Consider the following 21,351-nt stretch of genomic DNA (forward strand, 5'->3'; position numbering starts at 1 on the left):
TCTCTCATGTTTTGTCCTTGTCCCTTTTTTTATATTTTTGCTTCCCTTCCCTTATGTTGAACTGTTTTGTATCTTAAATTCCCTATAAGAGTGAAGTCATATGATATTGGTCTTTCTCTAATTTTGTTTAGCATAATACCCTCTAGTTCTATCCACCTAGTTGTAAATGGCAAGATTTCATTCTTTTTGATTGCCACGTAATACTCCATTGTGCATGTGATATATATATATACATATATATATATCACATCTTTATCCATTCATCTGCCAAAGGGCATTTGGGCTCTTTCCATACTTGGCTACTGTTGATAGCACTGCTACAAACACTGGGGTGCATGTGCCCCTTGAAAAACAGCACAACTGTATCCTTTGGATAAATACCTCACAGTGCAATTGCTGGGTCATAAGGTAGTACTATTTTTAATTTTTTGAGGAACCTCCTGTTTTCCAGAGTGGTTGCACCAGTTTGCATTCCCACCAGCAGTGCAAAAGAGTCCCCTTTCTCTGTATCTTGCCAACACCTGTTGTTGCTGGAGTTGTTAATTTTAGCCATTCTGACCGGTGCAAGGTGGTATCTCATTGTGGCTTTGATTTGCATTTTCCCAGATGATGAGTGATGTTGAGCATTTTTTCATGTGTCTGTTGGCCATCTGGATGCTTGTATTTTGTACAAGGTTCATCCATTTTTCTAGTAATTCATTTTTTATTTTACCAAATGATTGGTCCATTATGGTTTGGAAATTTTAAAAAACAGACAAACCCAGTCCTTCACCAAAGAATGTCCAAGAAGCATGGTGCTAGAACCTCATCAGACAGAAGTTATGCATTCTACCAGACCCTTATGTAACTCAGGGGTGTGTTGGTAGTAGACATTCTCCTCACTCTCCAGTGAGAGACCATCTTTCCTCTACCCCTGTGTGTGATCACTTACTCCTTTTTTTTAATGTTTATTTTGAGAGAGAGCATGACAGAGTTGGGAAGGAACAGAGAGAGAGGGCGAGAGAGAATCCCAAGCAGGCTCTGCACTATGAGCGCAGAGCCTGACATAGGGTTTGAACCCATGAATCACAAGATCATAACCTGAGCCAAAATCAAGAGTCAGATGCTTAACCAGCTGAGCCACCTAGACCCCCCGGAACTTTTACTCCTTTGAGCTTCATATCATCTAGCCAAGCCTCTTCCCATTCCTCTTTCCTATCAGCTCAACTCCCCAACATACCCCTTTCACCCATTAGAGACCCTGCTCACAGATTCTTCTCCATCCCAAATCCTGCCATCATCCCACATGACATTAGTACTGATGCAAAGAGGTTCAACATGTTGGCCTCTTCTTAGCTGTTTGACCTCCTTATCTTTAGAGGCTGCTGTCTCTACTTCCCTTTCAGCTACCAATTTTCATGGTCATCATTCAGCCCTTGTCAATACTTGCAATAGTTCCACATCTAGAATATGAAATTCATACAGCACACTTGTGACCATAAATATAATCATCCAGCTCTTATTCATTACACCTGTTCTTTGCCCTCAAAATCCCTTGAGCCTACTTTTCACCTCTTCACCTATTCTTGACTTCACCCTTCTTCACTATCTAACTTAGATTCCAGCATTCCTCCCTTCAGCCATTCTCCAACAGATATCCTCAACTCCCTTGCCCCACTGCTTTCCATCACTCCCATGTGCACATCCCAACCCTGGCTCAATCCAACTATGTAACACTGGACCACTGGACAAGGCTGGAGAAAAATCACCCATTGGATCAGCGCCACAATAAATTCACACTGTCCAAAATATCTGAGTCACAGAATAGCCAACACAATATGGAATGAAAACAACAAAGTTGGAAGACTGATGCTACCTGACTTCAGGACTTTACTACAAAGCTACAGTAATCAAGACAGTGTGGTATAGATGAAAGATAGACAAACAGATCAATAGAACAGAATAGAGTCCAGAAGTAGACCCACATAAATATGGCCAACTAATCTTTGACAAAAGAGCAAAGGTAGTACAATGGGGCTAAAAGATGGTCGTTTCAACAAATGGTACTGGAACAACTGGACATCCACATGCAAATAAATTAATCTTGACACAGAACTTATACACTTCACATAAATGGAACTCAAAGTGGATCACAGACCTAAATGCAACACTACAACACTCCTAGAATATAACATTGGATAAAAATCTGGATGAGCCTGAGCATAACAATAATGATGTTTTAGATGTAATACCAAAGCCATGATCCATGAAAAAAGGAATTGATAAAATAGACTTCATTAAAATTAAAAATCTGATCTTTGAAAGATACTGTCAAGAGAACAAAATGACAAACCAAAGACTGGGAGTAAATAATTGCATAAGACGTATTTGATAAAGGATGCCATCCAAAATATACAAAGAGCCTTAAAAATTAACAATAAGACAAACTGATTTAAAAATGGGCAAAAGATCTCTACAGAAACCTCATCAAAGAAGATATGCAAATGGACAATAAACATATGAAAAGGTGCTCCACATATGTTGTTAGGAAAATGAAAATAAAAACAAATATGAGCTATCACTATACATCATCTATCAGAATAGCCAAAATTCAGAATACTGACAACACCAAATGCTAATGAGAAGGTAGAGCAAAAGGAACTCTCATTCATTGCTGGTGGGAATGCAAAATGGTATAGCCATTTTGGGAGACAGTTTGGCAGTTTCTTACAAAACTGAACATACTCAACATACAATCCATCAATCATGCTCCTTGGCATTTACTCAAAGGAACTGAACAAAAACCTACACATGGATGTTTACAACATCTTTAGTCATAAATGCCAAAATTTGGAAGCAATTAAGATGTCCTTCAATAGGTGAATGGATAAATAAACTGTGGTACATACAAACAATGAAATGTTTAGCGCTAAAAAGAAAGGAGCTATCAAGCCTGGAAAAGGCATGGAGGAAACCTAAACACATATTATAAAGTGAAAGAAGCCAATCTGAAAAGGCTATGCATTATATGATTCCAACTATATGACATTATAGGAAGGGCAAAACCATGGGGAGACTAAAAACACCAGTGATTGCCAGAGGTTATGGGGGAGAGAGATGAATAGGCAGATCATGGAGAAATTTTTTAAGGCAGTGAAAGTATTCTATAGGATACTAAAATGCTATAATAGTGAATGCATGTATTATACATTTGTCCAAACTATACAACACCAACAGTAGTCATTGTTGTCAACTATGGACTTTGGGTGATAATCATGTGTCAGTGAAGGTTTGTCAATGGTAAATGTACCACTCTAGTGAGAAATGCTGATAATGGGAGAAGCTATGCATGTGGGAGCAGGAAGAATATGAGAAATCTCCATACCTTCTTTTCAATTTGACTGTGAACTTTAAACTACTCTAAAAAATAAAGTCTATTGAAAAAAATATCTGGGTCATGCTTCCTCAGAACCCTCCTATATATCCCTGCTCAATTCTCTCCCCCATCCTCCACAGTGGTTATATTAAATCCTTGGTCTCACTACCTCCCTCCTTTCTCAGAAAATGATCCTGCCTACTTCTTATACAAAATGAAATAATCAGATGGGAACTGTCTCAACTTTCCACACCAAATCCACCTCCTTCTGCACCCATCCTTTCCACCTGTTACCATGAAAGAACTATCCTTCCAGCCGGGTTCACATCTTTCTTTAAATCTTCTCAGTCAGTTATCCCTTCTTTCTTCAGTGTCTTCAACATCTTCCTCCCTTCTTCACAATAGCATTTAAACAATTAAAAAAGATAAGACCCTCCCTCCGTTCTGCCCCTCAGCCACTTCACAGCCAAATATCTTCTTTGTATGAAGGTTCTTACTGACTTATTTAAATAGTTATCAGTTATACATGGTACAAAACTCAAAAGGTACAAAACTGTATGCAGTGAAAAGTCCACCTACTTCTTGCCACCTGGTATTATCCAGAGATGTTCTATCAGAGCCAAACTTATCAGAGGAATTTTCTAGCGTTGCTGTGTATACTTTCTTACCCTGCTGCAGTCTGATTGTAGTTCCCACCTTCTTCAAAACAGAGCTCATCAATGTTCTGACCTCCTTATTGATACATGCAATAAGTACTCCTCTCCTTTATCTCACTTGATCTCTTAGCAGTATTAGCACACAGTGCTGACCCTGTGCTTTCTCCCCACATGACAAGTTCTCTACCCTTGACTTCCATAACACCCCATTTGCCTGATGTCCATTTCTTCAGTTAATATTATTGAGGGGCACCTGGGTGGCTCACTCGGTTAAGCGTCTGACTTTGGCTCAGGTCATGATCTCGTGGTGAGTTCAAGCCCTGCATTGGGCTCCTCTGTGCTGACAGCTCAGAGCCTGCTTCAGCTTCTGTGTCTCCCTCTCTCTCACTCTCTGCCCCTCGCCCACTTGCGCTTGGTCTCTTTATCTCTCTCAAAAATAAATACACATTAAAAAATTAAAAAAAAACACTATTGAGCATCTTCCTGGCCCTGGTCCAACTGCTAGGGAGATAAAGACATAGAGCAAAGCATACATAAATCCCTGCCCTCATAGAGCTGACACCATTCTAGTGGCAGCAGCAAACAAGAAACAAAATAAATCAATGTAATCAGTGAGATACATGGTATAATAGCCACGTAGAAAAATAAAGCAGGAAGGGGAATATATATGCATGTGTATATAACTACACACACACACACACACACACACACAGTGGGGTTGGGGGATGGCAATAGTACTGAAATTTCAGGTAAGGGAGCCAATAGGTACTGAAATTTTTCGTAGGAACTCACTGACAAAATGACTTTTGAATAAGGACGTGAAGGGAGTAAGGAAGCAAGCCATACGGATATGAGGGAAGGGCACCCCGAGTAGAGAGAATTGCAAGTACAAAAGCACTGTGGTACTAGTGTGCCTAGATTATTGAAGCAACAGAGAGGAGGACAGTATTCTGGAATAGAGAGAGTAAGGGGTACAGTAATAAGTCAAAAAGGTAATGGGCTCACGTACTAGGGTCTCATAGACCATTGTAAAGGATATTGGCTTTTCCTGAGTGAAGAACTGGATGAAATCCATGGGAGAATTATGAGCAGTGATGTGATGTGATCTTAATTATGTCTCTGGCTGCTCCTTCCGTTTCCCAACGCACTTTTTTTTTGCCCTGCCCACTCCTTAAATGTTGATGCTTCCTATGCCTTCTTCTCTACTCACTCTCCCTTGCTGATCTCACTCCCAGCGCTCCATGTGCACCCTACGCACCTATGACAGGAAGCTAGATCTCTCTGCTGGGTTTCAGACCTCTCCCTTGAAATGCTTCCTGGTACTTCTACTGGATAGCCTCCTTACATGTTTCAAATTTCACAAGTCCAAATTCAATTTCTCCCTCTGCCTGCCCCCCCCAACATGGTCCTTCTCTTGGCAAGTGACACCATAACCTCAGACTGGCTGAGTTTATATCCTGGCTGTACCTGCCACTTACTATCACGAGAACTTGGACATGTTACCTCTGTGCCTTAGTTTCCTCAACCCGAAGGTGGGGATAAAAATTGTATGTACATCATAAAGCTGTTACAAAAAATAAATGAGTTAATCCATAGAAGGTGTTTATAACACTGCTTGATACATAGTAAGTGCTCTGTATCATTCAAGTTATCATGTTCTAGCAATTCTATCTCCTGATCAGCTATCAATTGTGCCCTTCTGTCATCCTTACCACTCCTGCCCTAATCCAGGTCCCTGTTATCTCTAGCTGGTATTACTGTCCTACCCTCCCCCCTCCTACCTGGGCTCCTGGCCTCTACTCTGTCTTCGCCCAACCGGCCCTCCACACTACAGCCAAAGCAATCATTTTATTTTTTTTCCCATTTATTTATTTATTTTTTAACATATGCAATTATTTTCCATCATTTACACTACAGTAGTTACAATTACACTCCAAACAGAAAAGCAAAGTAAAAAATCAAAACCCCAGCTTCTATTTCATGTAATTAGACTTATACAGAAATTAGAAGGTTATGTAACAACTAGTTAATCACCTAATTTCACAGCTATCTGAAGTGGCGATCATTAAAAAGCGATCATTTTAAAAACACCAATTTGAGGGATGCCTGTGGCTCAGTCAGTTAAGCATCTGACTCAATTTCAGCACAAGTCATGATCTCACAGTTCGTGGGTTCTCATGCCAGGCTCTATGCTGGCTGTGTGGAGCCTGCTTGGGATTCTCTTTTCCTCCCTCTCTGCCCCTCCCTTGGTTGTGCACATGCTCTCTCTAAATAAATAAATAAATAAATAAATAATTAAAAAATCCACCCATTTGATCTTGTCAACCCTTGCTCAAATCCCCTCATAGGTTTCCTATTTTTCTTATGGTAAAGTATAAACTTACCATGGTCTTACCAAGGCCTTGCCTCTCTGGCCCCAACTCTAGCCTCTTACATGCAGCGTCAGCTACACAATTATGAGGCCTGGTGCAAATAAAAACCAGGGGCCTCTTGTTTATAACACAGGGGAAAAAATCTTTTTTCCTTTCTCCCACAGTCTCTCAACATGTCATGGGCCTTTTTATTTGTTGTTTATTGTCATGCTCCTCTGGTATGAGGATGCTCAAGAGGAAAGTACATGCCACACCCTGTGACTCAGTGCACAGGATGCATGCACTGAACCCTGACTCTCTTGCACCTGCATTCAGACCTGGTTCCCCAGTGGCCAACTGAGAACCTGTTCAGGGAGTGGGGAGGCAGTAGAAGGTAGACTACATGTGAGCTAAAGCTCTAAGTCGCTAGGACACACTCCATTGTCCCACTGGATTCCACATACAAAACAGATAAAATTATTAAGAATTTCAAAACAACCATAGAACATCAAACCTCAAGGGTTTGATCAAACCTCAATCGGGTCCCATTACAAATATGAGGCTCTGTGTGACTGGTCATACACCCATGAAGTCAGCCCTGCTCTGAAAGGCCAGCTGGGTCTGACTTTGCCTCAGGTCATGATCTTCCGGCTTGTGAGTTCGAGTACCACATTGGGCTCTGTGCTGACCGCTCAGAGCCTGGAGCCTGCTTTGGATTCTGTGTCTCCCTCTCTCTCTGCCCCTCCTCCCTCAAAAATAAACAAACATTAAAAAAAATTTGAGGGGCACCTGGGTGGCTCAGTTGGTTAAGTGTCTGACTTCAGCTCAGGTCATGATCTCACGGTTTGTGGGTTCGAGCCCCGCGTCAGGCTCTGTGCTGACAGCTCAGAGCCTGGAGCCTGCTTCGGATTCTGTGTCTCCCTGTTTCTCTGACCCTCCCCTGCTCGCTGTCTCTCAAAAATAAATAAAAAGCATTAAAAATTTTTTGTTTTTAAATTTGAAAAGCCAGGTAGACTCTCAGTGCCATGCTCTTTCGGGTCTCTAGGTCTCATCACACATGACTCCTTGTGCCTAGAACATTTCTGTTCTTCCTCTTTCCTGCTGCCACGGCACTTCCCCATACACTCTATCCCTATTTCAGCACTCACTGGGTGGATTTACAACTGCTCATTTACTTGCTATCTGCCCTACTACATGTGACAGTATCCATCTTGTTCACCAGAAGTCTTCACCTTATCCATCTCCCAGTCTTGTTTTATTTATTCTTCAACTCAATTCAACAAACTTTCATTGGGCTAAATAATTCCTCACATCAGGAAGACAGATGGATGAAAATCAGACTTCTGGTTGCACTGTCCCAATAATTATCACTGGGACCAAGGGTCCTAAATGCTAATTTGCTTCCTTAGTAAAGAGGCCAATTATCACAGCACCAGGTCTCAAGATTAAGATGAAGTATCCCCAATGTGTACCACAGAACCTGGTACATGGTAGACACTCAATCATTATTTGTTAAACAAGAGAATGCATAAACTTAATAAATATTGATTGAGAACAGCCCTGCCTTCATGGAGTGAACATTCTAGAGGGAGAGATGGAGACATGGTACAAGAGGTTTCATAAGTGGTAAAAATTAAATAAAGCAGACTAAGGAGAAGAGGAGAAAACAAGTAAATTTGAAGCCTGCATGAAAGGAACCGAGGAGAAAACTGAGTTATGAGTTATACATTTATTATCACATTTACTCTCCACTGTATTCACAGGCATTATAGCAGCACAGAGGTAAAAGTACAGCCTTGGGAGCCAAACTGCCTGGGTTTGAATCACCTCTGTCACTTACCAGATGTGCGAATCTAGATGGAGAGAAGAAGGCAACCTGACTAGGAACAGTAGGACCTGAAGTAGTGGGTGTCAACAGAGAATAAGAGACCTGGACTCTCACTCCTACCTGTCAGCAACTAAGTGGTACTCCTTTCCCTGCCACCAAAGTTGCAGTGTCTAAAGGGCTTGCAAAAACAGAAAATGTAATAAGACCCAGAATCTCCTAATATCATACTCAAAATATCCAGGATATAATGAAAATAATCACTTATACCAAGAACAAGGAAAATCAAAAGTTGAATGAGCAAAGGAAGTCAATAATCTCAACACTGAGATGACATGGATGTTGGAATTATCTGAAGGGTTTTTAAAGGAGTAATTATAAAAATGCTTCAATGAACAATTACAAACATGCCTGAAACAAATGAATAGATAGAAAATGTCAGCAAAAAATAGAAGATATGGAAAAGAACCAATGGCACTTTAAGAACAGAATACTACAATAAGTTTAATGAAAATTCATTGGATGGGCTCAACAGCAAAATGGAGACAAGAGGTAAAAAAAAAAAAAAAAACAGTAAACCTAAAGACAGAATAGAAATTACCCAATTTTGAACAGAAAGAAAATTGACTGAACTATGAACAACTCTACACCAATAAATTGAACAATATTTAAGAAATAGATAAATTCTTAAAAACATACAATCTACCAAGACCAAATTGGGAAAAGATAGAAAATCTGAACAAAGTACTAGTAAAAAGACTGAATCGGCAATAGCAAAACTCCCAGTTATGAAAAGCCCAGGACTAGATGGTTCCACTAGTGAATTTTATCCAAATATTTAAAGAATTAATCTCAATTCTTCTCAAACTCTCCAAAAACATCAAAGAGGGAAGACTCTCAAACTCATTTTTTATGAGGCCAGCATTATCCTGATACCAAAACCAGACAAAGACACTAAAAGATACTACAAGAAAAGAAAACTACAGGCTAATATCCCTAATGAATATAGATGCAAAATTTTCAATAAAACACTAGCAAACTGAATTCAGCAATATATGAATATAAGCATTTACCATGATCAAGTGGGATTTATCCTTACGATGCAAGGATGTTTCAGCAAATCAATAAAGATGATACATCACATTAATAGAATGGAAGAAAAAAACCATGTGATCATCTCAAAAAGCATAGAAAGTATCTGATAAAATTCAACATCTGTTCATGAAAAAACTCTCAAAAACGGGTTATAGAAGAAAACGTGCCTCAACATAATAAAGGTCATGACAAGCCCACAGCTGACATCATATTCAATGGTGAAAGGTTGAAAACTTTTCCTCTAAGATCAGGAACAAGACATGGGTACCTATTCTCACCATTCCTATTCAACATGGTACTAAAAATCCCAGCAAGAGCAATTAGACAAGAAAAAGAAATAAAAGGCATCAAAATTACAAAGGAAGAAGTAAAACTGTCTTTCTTTGCAGGTGACATGATATAGAAAAGTAGGACTCCGCCAAGAAACTCCGGTCTAATTAATGGATTAGATAAAGTTACAGAATACAAAATTAATATACAAAAATCAGTAGCATTTCTATATACTAACAACAAACTATCTAAAAAAGAAATAAAGAAAACTAGCCCACTTACAATAGCATCAAAAACTATATAATGTATTTAGGAATAAAAATAACCAAGGACGTGAAAAATCTCTACACTGAGAATTATAAGACATCAATGAAAGAATCTGAAGACACAAATAAATGGAAAGATAACCTGTGTTCATGGATTTGAAGAATATCATTAAAAAGTCCATACGAGGAATCCTTGTACACTGCTGGTGGAATTTTAAATTGGTACAGCCACTGTGTAAAAAAATGTATGGAGATTCTTTAAAAAATTAAACTAACATATTATATAGTGATTCCACTTCTAGGTGAATAACCAAAGAAAACAAAATCATTATGTTGCAGAAATATCTGCACCCCCATGTTCAATGCAGCATGATTTATAGTAACCAAGTCATGGAAACAAGTGTCTACTAAAAGGGGACTACTTGCATCTACCAAAAGGTGAATGGACAAACAAAATATCACACACACACACACAAACACACACACACACACACACACACACAATGGAATACTATTTCATTACGTCATAAAAAAAGAAATCCTACCATTTGCAACATCATGGACGAACTTGGAGGGCATTACACTATATAAGTCAATCAGAAAAAGGTAACATATGATCTCATTTATATGTGGAATCTAAACAAAATAAAACAAAAAACCAAAAAACTCATAGAAGAAGAGATCAGACTTGTGGTTATCACAAGGGCAGGGATTGGGGATGGGTGAATCGGAGGAAGTTGTCAAAAGGTACAAACTTCCAGTTATAAGATAAATAAGTACTGGGGATGTAATGTACAATATGATGACTATAGTTAACACTGCTGTATGGTAAATTTTATTAAACTTGCATAGAGAATAAATCCTAAAAATATTCATCACAAAGGAAAAAAGTCTTTTTTTTCCTTTCCTTTTCATTTGAGTATCTATATTAAGTGATGGACATTAACTAAACTTACTATGGTAATCATTTCACAATACATATAAGTAATTATACTGTACACCTTATATAGTACTATATGTCAATTATATCTCAAAAAAATGGAAAGAAAAAATAGATTAAAAAATTATAAACAGAGCTTCAGCAACCTATAAAACTAAAACCAAAAGATAATCTGGAATATTTCTACACTGAAAAACAGCATAATCAAACTCCTGAACACAAAAGACAAAGGAAAAATCTTCAAAGCAGTGATAAATGACAGATAACCAAAAGGAGAACACCAATTCAAATGGCCAAGGATCTCTCATCAGAAACAATGGAGGCCACAGGGAAGTAGTACAATAGTTTTCTTTTTTTTTTAATTTTTAAAAAATTTTTTAATTTATTTTTGATACAGAGAAAGACAGAGCATGAGAGGGGGAGGGGCAGAGAGAGAGGAAGACAAAGAATCTGAAGACAGGCTCCAGGCTCTGAGCTGTCAGCACAGAGCCCGACGCAGGGCTCGAACCCACGAACGTGAGATCTGACCTGAGCCGAAGCCGGAGGCTTAACCGACTGAGCCACCCAGGCACCCCAGCACAATAGTTTTCAAGTGAAGGAAAAGAACTAAAACCTCAGAATCTAGTAGCAAATGAAAAGACCTTCAGGAGTCCAAGGGAAATCAAGACATTCTCATATGAGGGAAAACTAAGAATATTTGTTGCCAGTAGACTTATCCTAGAAGAATGGGTAAATGAAGCTCTCTAAAAAGAAAGGAAATACAGGGCACCTGGGTGGCTCAGTCAGTTAAGTGTCTGACTTTGGCTCAGGTCATGATCTCACGGTTTGTGAGTTTGATCTCTGCATCGGGCTCTGTGTTGATAGCTCAGAGCCTGAGCCTGATTCAGACTCTGTGTTTCCCTCTTGCTCTGCCCCTTCCCTGCTGTGCCCTGTCTCTCTCTGTCTCTCTCAAAAATCAACATTAAAAAAAATAAAAATTTAAAAAGAAAGGAAATGATAAAAGGAGGAATCTCTGGGAAGATCAGGAAGACAGAACAAGGGAAGGAGTAAATACATGAGTAACTACAATATGCTTTCCCTCTCGTCTTATTTTTTCTAAATCATGTTTGACAGTTGAAACAAAAATTCTAACACTGTCTGATGTGCTTCTTAATGTATAGACAAAATAATTTAAGATAATCATATTATAAACAGGTAGCATAAAGAAATTTAAAGGGAAGTAAGGTTTCTACTCTTCACTCACACTGGTAAAATGTCAACACAGGTTGATGGTAGTAACTTATGTATGTATTAATTATGTTAATACTTAGAGCAAGCATTAAAAAAAGCTATCAAACTATATATATCTATATTCAAAAACACAATGTGTAAGTCAAAGTGGAATTCTAGAAAGGTATGAGTAACCCACAGGAGGGCAGGATAAAGAAAACAAAGAACAGAGGAAACAAACAGAAAATAAAACAAAACAAAAATGACAAACTTAAGCCCTAAGATATTAATAACAACATTAAGCAGAAATGGTCTAAATATACCATTTAGGGGTGCCTGGGTGGCTCAGTCAGTTGAGTGTCCGACTTCAGCTCAGGTCGGTTCGTGGGTTTGTGGGTTCAAGCCCCGTGTCAGGCTCTGTGCTGACAGCTAGCTAAGAACCTGCAGCCAGTCTTCAGATTCTGTGTCTCCCTCTCTCTCTCCAACCCTCCCCTGCTCACACTGTCTCTCTCTCTCTCTCTCTCTCTCTCAAAAATAAATAAAACATTAAAAAAATTAAATATACCAATTAAAAGAGACTGGCAAAGTAGATAAAAATACTGAACTATATGCTGTCTACAAGAAACTCATTTTATGTACAATGATGTAAGCTGAAAGTAAAGGGATGAAAAAGGATATACCACGCAACCTTTAATCCAAAGAAGGAAATAAAGTTATTAATATCATAAAAAGTAGACTTCCATGCAAAAAAATTACCAGAGACAGAGAACATCACATAATAAAAGGCCAATCCACCAAGATTTAGCAATCCTAAATGCATATGCATCAAACAACAAAGCCGCAAAATGTGAAGCAAGAAATTATAGAACTGAAAGGAAACAGACACATCAACACTTGTAGCTGGACACTTCAATACCTCTTTCTCAACAACTGACTGAACTAGATAGAAAACCAGCCAAGGACAGAGAAGAATTCAGCAACACCATCAACCAACAGGAGTAAAGCAACATTTATATAAAAAAATAACTCAATCCAACAACAGCAGGATTCTTTTCATGTGACCATGGAACATTTACCAAGACAGACCATATCCCAGGCCATAAAACAAACCTCAATAAAATTAAAGAAATTGCAATCATACAGAGTATATTCTCTGACCACTATGGAACCAAACCAGAAATCAGTAGCAGAATGGTAACAGGAAAATCTACAAACACTTGGAAACTAAATGACACACTGCTATACAATTCATTGGTCAAACATGAAGTCTCTAAGGAAATTAAAAACTACATTGAACTACATGAAAAGGAAAACGTAACAAAATTTGTGGGACATAGCTAAATTGATAACACTAAATGCTTACATTAGAAAACAGGTAAAGTCTTAAATCAATAACCTAAGCTCTTACCACAAGAAATTAGGTAAAAAAAAAAGGGGGGGGGGCACCTGAGTGGCTCAGTCGGTTAAGCATCCGACTTCAGCTCATGTCATGATCTCATGGTTTGTGAGTTCAAGCCCCACGTTGGGCTGTATGCTGACAGCTCAGAGCCTGGAGTCTCCTTCAGATTCTGTATCTCCCCCTCTCTCTGCCCCTCCCATGCTCATACTCTGTCTCTCAATAATAAAACATTAAAAATTTTTTTAAAAATTAGGGAAAAAATAAACCCAAAACAGGAGGAAGGAAGTAATAAAGGCAGAGATCCTGATTGAAAACAGAAAGACAATAAAGTCAATGAAACAAAAAGCTTGTTCTTTGAAAAGATCAAGAAAAGTGACCAATGTCTATCAAGTTTGAGAAAGAAAAAGAGAAGACACAAATTTTCAGTATCAGGAATGAAACATCACCACAGAGCCAGACTGCAGACATCAAAAGGGCAGTAAGAGAATATTTTGAACAATTCTACACAAAGTTGACAACTTAGATGAAATGTATCAACTCCTTGATAAGCATAAACTACCACAATACATCCAATATTAAATAGGAAACTTTTATTGTCCTAAACCTATTAAATAAATTTACTCCATAATTTTAAGGCCATAAAGAGATTAAATAAAAATAATTAGGCAAAGTATTTAGCATAGTGACAGGCACATTAGCTAGTACTGAATAAATAAAGGCCATTATCATTTTTTGCCATTATCACTTTATTTAAATCATTACAACCACTCTCAGGGAAACTGAGGCTTCACAGAGATGAAACCCTTTGCTAAAAAGAAAGAGTCAGAATTCAAACCCAGTTCTGAAGCCAGTGCCATTTCCTCTAGAGTTTAGAGTGCACACCATGGTCATCCCCCTTGGAGATGTGCCAACCAACACTTCCTTTATAGATAGGAAAACTGCAAAGGGGTGAGGTTTTGTCAAAGCCCCAGAAGTCAATTAATGCTTACCAAGTAATTCAACATTGCTCTTCCCCACAAGTGCCCCTCTCCATGACCATCACCCCCCTTCCCCTTCTCCCCTCCCTCTTCAGCCCCCAGTTTCAGTATTCAAGAACCTAACAAACTCCCAGTTAATGAAGCACACTTTGAGAATAGTGTACAATAATGATAGATGTTAGCCTACCCATCCCCCAAACCAGAAGCTGTCACACTCCACAGATAGGGAAGGAACTGAGACAGAATAAGGCTCTAAATCAGTGGTTCTGAGGGTGGCCCCTCACTCACCTACTAAATCAGAAACCCTGCAAGTGGGGCCTACATATCTTGTCTTTTAATAGGTATTTCAAGTGATTCTGATGCATGCTAAACTTTGAGAACCACTGCTCTACAATCAAAATGATTTGCAAAAACCCATCCCTTTACAGTAGGAGAAATAAAGTTAATACCAACTTTTTCCACTTTTGAGAACTTGGGACTCTGGAACCAGATAATTCTAAGTTCAAATCCAGACTTAGAAAGTACTTCCATGATTTTTAGATTCTTACCAGCAAAATGGAATAGTCATATTCCAGGAAGTAATTTGGCATTACTAATCCCTAACTGGACTTGAAGCAATTTAGCCTATGGAAGTCATCAGAGATGTGAACAGATTTATATCACCTATAGGCATTTGTGGGCTTAACTACTGTGAGCAATCATGAAAAGTCCACGATATTTAGTAATTTTCAATTGTGCTTAAGTATAATCTTATATGGAGCACTGTGAGCCTGGTGCGTGTGCGTGTGCACACAATACACTGGTCAAGCAAGAGCAGCCCACCAAGGACCTGATTCTCACATGACCTGGTTGTTTTCTGCTAGCCCATAGAGGCATAAGAAGAAATAAAAACATGGTCTCTTTCATAGAAAAAAAAAAAAACTAATGCAATTAACCTATGTCAACATCTTCACAGAAACCCAGGACTCACCAAAGAAATGTGACTGAGGAGCCTGGCCCATAAACCCATTTCAGTAATGGTAAATGTGCAGTTCTTAAAGGCCTCAGTAGTCTTCTTCATAAATGTCTACAAGAACACTGTGCAACAATGTTCACCATGTTTCAATTTTTGTTGCTTTGACCAGCAACTTCTATCAAAATGAAAAACATTCCCAGAACTCCCAAAGTTTCCCTCATAACACAGTATTATATTATAAACAAGTACAAATGATGTTAAGTATCCAACCACGGGAGAAATGACCAAATAGTTACATGAATATTTGACAATCTGGTAAAATACTCTCAGTAGAATGTTAAATAGGAATACAAGTCAAGCTACAAAATGGTATTTATAATACAATTCAATATTATCAAAATATAGGTTTATATTCTAGGTCAAAAGACAGGAATTAATCCAACAAAACACTTAATAGTGGATTATGCTGGCCAGCAGATTGATAGAGGATTTTTATTTCCTTCTTTATTATTTTTGTCTTTTGTACAATAAGTATGTCTCACACATACAATCAGGAAAAAAACTTAAAACATTATTTAAAGAAGAAATACCTAACTTTCAGGGTTGAGTGTGGATTAAAATAATTTATGCAAAGTCCCTGTCATGGGGCCTGGCACACAGTCAGCACTCAGCAAGCATTTGTTCCAATTTTCTATTCCTAGACCATGGAGTGAGAGTCTCTATATTGTGGGCAGTAGTTCCCTTTCTAGATTGAATCTACACACTTCTTTACATAATACAAAGCAAAGACCACAGGCAATAGCTTATTTCAAAAAAACCCATTCATTCATTCATTCATTCATTGAAAAATTCACTCAGTATCTGTTACATGTTTAGCACTGAACTAGGTTCTTGGGATACCAAAAATGAAAAGATGACATCTCTGCCCTCAAATAGCTCTGGCTAATGAGTGACAGAGATATATTTATAACTATGATATGACGAAATAATTACTTTCAATAAGGATGTACACAAAGTACAATGGGAACCAGGAGGAAGGAAGCCCTTTACAGAGGAGGTATGCTATGAGCTGTAAAAGCAAGGACATTAGCGTGAAGAGCATGCACAAAGAAAAAGAGGGATAAAGGAGTATAAAATTTTCCCAGAACGATACGTAATTCAGTCTTGCTTAGACATAAAGAAAGAATCGGGAGGAGGGGTGGCGGGAAAGGAGAGTGAACAAGTAGCTCACAAAAGGTCTTGTCTGTCACACAATGGAGACTGAATTTTATTCTGTAGTGGACCACCAGAGGAATTTTAAACAGAGGAGTGACTTGATCAGCACTAGCAAAGATACCAGGAACCCTGAAAATCATCTTAATCCTGCTTATTTCCAGAGGAAAGAAAAAAAGGCCTCACCCTCTAGGTCTGTCCTCTCTTAAATGAAATCACATGAAGCAGTGACCAGAACTCTGCACCTGGCACACAGTAAATATTCAATAAAGATCAGCTGAACATGAATTTGAAGGCGCTGCAAGGAGCCATCCCTGCCAAAAGCAGAATCTTAGCAGTACCAGCATCTTCAGTTTGGTCTTGGCTGGGACAATAGGAGCTCATTTGGAAGGGACTAGTAACAACTGAGAATTGTAGAATCTAACATGCGACAGGAGGGCACCGTATACTGTTCTGTTGCACTCCAGTGCAAAAATTCCACTCGTGATTTTCTGTCCATAGCTGGGCTTTTAAGTCCCAACTATGTGATCACATCAACGTCTTCCCACACACTAACATCTTTGGAATCCTGGGGGACAGGTGCTTCTGTGCACACATGGTTAACTGGAAGAAATTCATTAGTGGTTTTACTCCTGCTGTTTTACCCAATACCTCTTCTGCTTAATTCAATCTAGTTGGATGGTTCTGCAGATAAATACTGAAGAAATAAAATACTATTGCATTTCTGCCTCCACTTGCTGAATGCATGCAAAACACTTTAAATCATCAGGACAAATGTATTAGATATATTTTATAGACGAACACCATGAGGCTCAGAGAGGCAAAGCAACTTGCCGAAGGGCACTCTGATAGTAATTTGCAAAGCCACAACTGAAATCCATGTTTGTTGCAATTATTTCAAAAATACAGCACTGTCTCCCAGGAAGCCAGAATCTGAGGCAAAACACAATTACCTGGAAAGAGAACGTTTTGTAAATTAAAAAAGGGGGCAAAGAAGAAACATATAAGGGATAGAGAAAAAGAGGAGACACCAGAGGTCAATGTAAGCTACGCCGTGGTCTTGTAAGGAAGGATGAAAGAACATGGGTTTAGGAGGTGAGTTGGAGCTAATTTTTGGCCAGAGAGGAGGGAAAAGTTTCTCAGCAGGCACCTAAAACAGGACTGAGAAAGAGGTGCGTAAGTGAGCACCTGTCCAGTCTGGACTGCCCTCCTTACCTGCCATGAAACCAGTCCTGGCACATGTCACACTCGATCATGAAGCGGGTCACATCATAAGGCAGCCGGCAGAGGCAATACACTGGCACTGAGGCCATCTTCGCCCGGCCTTGGAGTGCTCTGCGGCGGGCCAGGTTCGTAGCGTCAAGAGAAGCAGGAAGCAGCAGCACGAGTCCTTTCCAGACGATGGCTGGGCACAAACAACACTTTTTACCGAGTGAATCAGGTCCCCCAGGGTACCAACCCTCAGTTCACAAATGGGCAGTTAGTGCTGCCTGGATGCAACACAGCTGGTGTGGCTGTAGGGGGCAATCAGAGAAAAGTCCACTGCAGCCAGAATTTCTTTAACAAATAAAGGACAGTGTTTGGCCGTCGAGGTTCCCCCCACCCCACTGCGCCCCGCAACTCCCTAGCTCCATCGGTCCCCAGAATCAGTGATAACTTCTTTCCGGGCTTCAGGGAAATATCTAACGCCTTTTCAGGAAGCTTCTTTAATCCCTCACTGAACCCTCTTCTTGCTCACAACCCTGCTTCCCAGGGCTTTCTTCATTATGACGCAAACCACAGCCTAAATAGGCTGGGGTACCTTAGAAAAAGCCCTTTCTCTCACTCTCAAAATAGGAGCAACTAGAGAAAGGTAAGGGATCCCTGGAAGTTGCCTCAGATAACTCGAGAATCACCTAGATGCCTTCAAAACAAGACTAGGCGCCCAACTCAAATCACCGTTCTGGGGTCGTGCTGAGAGTTTAAATGGTCTTCACTTTCAAAATCATTCCATCCCCAACCAGTCAGAAGTCTCATTACCCCAACAATGAAATAAATCTCAATTTCAGAACAGATCAGATCACCGTCTACTTCAAAGACGACAAGGCTCTGAGTTTCACCCCCAAAACTAAAAAGGATCTCCTCTAAACCCCTAAAACGGACTAGAATTTCTTCACACTCCTGCAACTACCCAAGGATTCCCTCCACCACCACCGCTTAGAAACGGACAGGCATCTTCTCACAGCCCCCTCAGAGTGACAAGGACTCCTCTGTCCCCCCAAACTGAGATTTCATCACAGATCTCAAGACTGACAGGAATATTCTTGTAGCCCCCGAAACTTACGAGATACCTTACGCAAAATGACAGGAACCTCCTCACACCCGAAACCTGACAAGAATGTCTTCTGCCCGAACCCTATAGGGACCTCCTCATCTGCAAAGCTGCAGGGATCGCTCACACAAGCGGAGTTCTGTTCCACCGACGCGCCGGCTACCGGGCTCGCTCCAGAGCGCCTCAGCACCTAGCTCAGCGGAGGACCAGCTAGCAGTTCCGGTCCCACCGGCGGCGCGCGCCGAATTCTGGGATCGTCACGGCAACGCTGCGAATCTTGCTAGCCTTCCCCCAGAACCACCCGCTGGGCTGTGCGGCCCTGGGCGCCCGGCGGTGCTTCAGAGCAGCTTTCCCCACGGTTTTGCCCCGGGCCCGGTTGTTAGGGCCTACCGGAGCCCGCAGCTCGGGCCTAGTCCGGCGGCCGCCTGGCGAGCAGGCAAACGGCGTAGTCTCTTGGCCGACTGGAGATCGCTGCGAGCAAAGCAAGAGGAATCAGAACCGGCGGCCAGGTCGGAGGAAAAACTGCCGGAAAAGTCGCAGGGAGAAACCCGGTGGCGATGGTAGGCAATTCGAAGTAGTCAATAAAGTTTATTCAAAACAAGAAGGAAGTTGAAGCAGAGAGGGGAGGAGAAATATGGGGTAAACAGCTACCATGTTGAGAGTGGCGGCGCCGCCGCGGGGAGGCTACCAGACCGCCATCTTATGAGGGCTGGGCTCACGAGGTAACCGCAGTAGAGGTGGGGAAGAGAGGCCAGCGGCTCCCGCGTGACGCCAGCAGAGGCGGGGCGCCACCTTGAGAAAGGGGAACGGATGCAGCTACCTTTGGACCCGCTTGTTTCCTCTAGGTACCCAATCGAGGCTGAGGATCTTAAGCCACCATCTTAGGCGAGGCAGTCTCTTGGCTCCATTTTGAGTGGGGCCAGGGCCGTCCAAGCCTTCCTCCTTCTCCAGGCCAACCGGGAGTTAAGCACCCTCCTTCCTCCTCCCCCCTCGCCCCACCCCCAACACACACAGACGCACACAACACTCACTCACTCACTGTTCCTCCACCCCTCCTCCCCTATTCCTCCCTCCTCCGCCTTGGCAGCCTTCTCGTCCTATGAGAGGCGGTGAACTCAGTGACTGCAAATTGTAAAGCTAATGGGTGGTGGCGGGGGCGGGCTTCGGCCAGGATAGAGATGGAGTAGTCTGAGTAGTCCTTTTTGTTGAACACATTCTGTGGCTAGGTGCTTTTGCATGGTCTCCGAATCGTTTATTCTTCACCCTGCAAGGAAAGCTCTGTTCAAGTGAGGGCACGGGTTTAGGGAAGCCAAGTAGCTTGAGTTTCAGAGCTGGGAAGTTGAACTTTGCACCCTCGATCACCCCCCACCCCCACCGCCACACTGTTCTGTCTTTGGTCCCTCGGTCTGTCCCTTGGTCCTAGTTCCTCCGTAAAGCTTTTGTGTACTTCCCAGCTCCCTCTGAGCTCTCTCTTTGACTCCACTGTTTCAGTTCAGTTTGGTTCAAATACCGTGCAAGGATTTTTATGCACAAGTCCCAGTGTTTTCTGACTAGCATGAGGGTGGGTGGGAGAAAAGGTTGAATGAATGGAACTCCACACATATAGAAGATGGCGCTGGTGTTCTCTGACATTCTAGAATCTTCTGTAGGAATCCTCCTATTTCATTTTTTAAAGGATGCCATCACTTTAAACAAGAAAGTGTGTGTACGCGCACTAATTTCCTAAGTGATGGTGGCTTAGACCATGGGGATACAGTGATGAAGAGGCTCTCCAATGGGGAAATTGCCAGCCAGTGCAGAAGACAAACTTGCAAATCAGCAATTGGGATTGCAAGGTCCAGTAAGCACACAGGTACTCTTGCAAAGTGCAAAATAAAGTCATGAAAGTGCCTCAGAAGCAACTTGCTGCTGTCAAGGAAGGTTTCAGGGAGGCTATATAAGAGTTCACTAAAGGATCAACATGTACAAATGCATGGAGGCACATGGGAAAACATTTACAGAAAGAAGTTAAATACTAGATTTTATCCTGTAAGCAATAACAAACCACGGAAGGTTTTTGAGCAAAAGCAACTCAAAAGTCATATTTGCCTCTTAGAGGAAAATTCAGGAGTAGTGGGACCTGAAGCTTATACAGTTTGTGAGGTAGGTCTTTAAGAAAAGAATATGGGCTTGTGAATACAAAATTCGGCCCAAAGGTAGAGTATTTCTAGCTCTTCCCACACCTGGGTAAAAATAGAAGAAATACAAACCATATATAAATGTCTTACTAAAACCAAACTAAATGTATCCTGCCAATCAATTTCCACTTAGCTGGATCTCAAAAATGTCCGAAGCAGCTCCAATACCACCTAATACAAGAGAAAATGTGACGAGGGAAGCTAGTGCGAGGAGACAGCAATTTTAATCAACTGTGGTTTAAATATATTTTGTGAACATTATGAAAACATATGACCACGTGACCATATGACAAGTGACAGGCCCTGCAGCTAAAGCTTTCTTAGCTTCACAAGGAGGCTTGAGGGGGCTGACT

General features: G+C 40.8%; 1 protein-coding gene across 9 annotated transcripts in view; it reads right to left on the reverse strand.

Annotated features, from left to right (window-relative positions):
- PHF8 (PHD finger protein 8) overlaps positions 1–19,797 on the reverse strand; it is a 90,332-nt gene extending 70,535 nt beyond the window's left edge. For 4 of the 9 annotated variants that reach the window (XM_029930832.1, XM_029930828.1, XM_029930836.1 and 1 more), the window contains exons 1-2: positions 18,841–18,930; positions 17,726–17,915 (exon numbers count right to left, since the gene is read on the reverse strand). In XM_029930832.1, the coding sequence (XP_029786692.1) occupies positions 17,726–17,823 (98 nt within the window). In that variant the 5' untranslated portion in view covers positions 17,824–17,915; positions 18,841–18,930. Of the gene's footprint in view, positions 1–17,725; positions 17,916–18,833; positions 19,071–19,211 lie in introns of those variants that run through there. The other 5 variants (XM_029930831.1, XM_029930830.1, XM_029930835.1 and 2 more) reach the window with 5 other exon arrangements.
- Positions 19,798–21,351: the final 1,554 nt, after the last annotated feature.

This window comes from Suricata suricatta, chromosome X, assembly GCF_006229205.1.
Source record: "Suricata suricatta isolate VVHF042 chromosome X, meerkat_22Aug2017_6uvM2_HiC, whole genome shotgun sequence".
In the NCBI taxonomy this organism is placed as follows: domain Eukaryota; kingdom Metazoa; phylum Chordata; class Mammalia; order Carnivora; family Herpestidae; genus Suricata; species Suricata suricatta.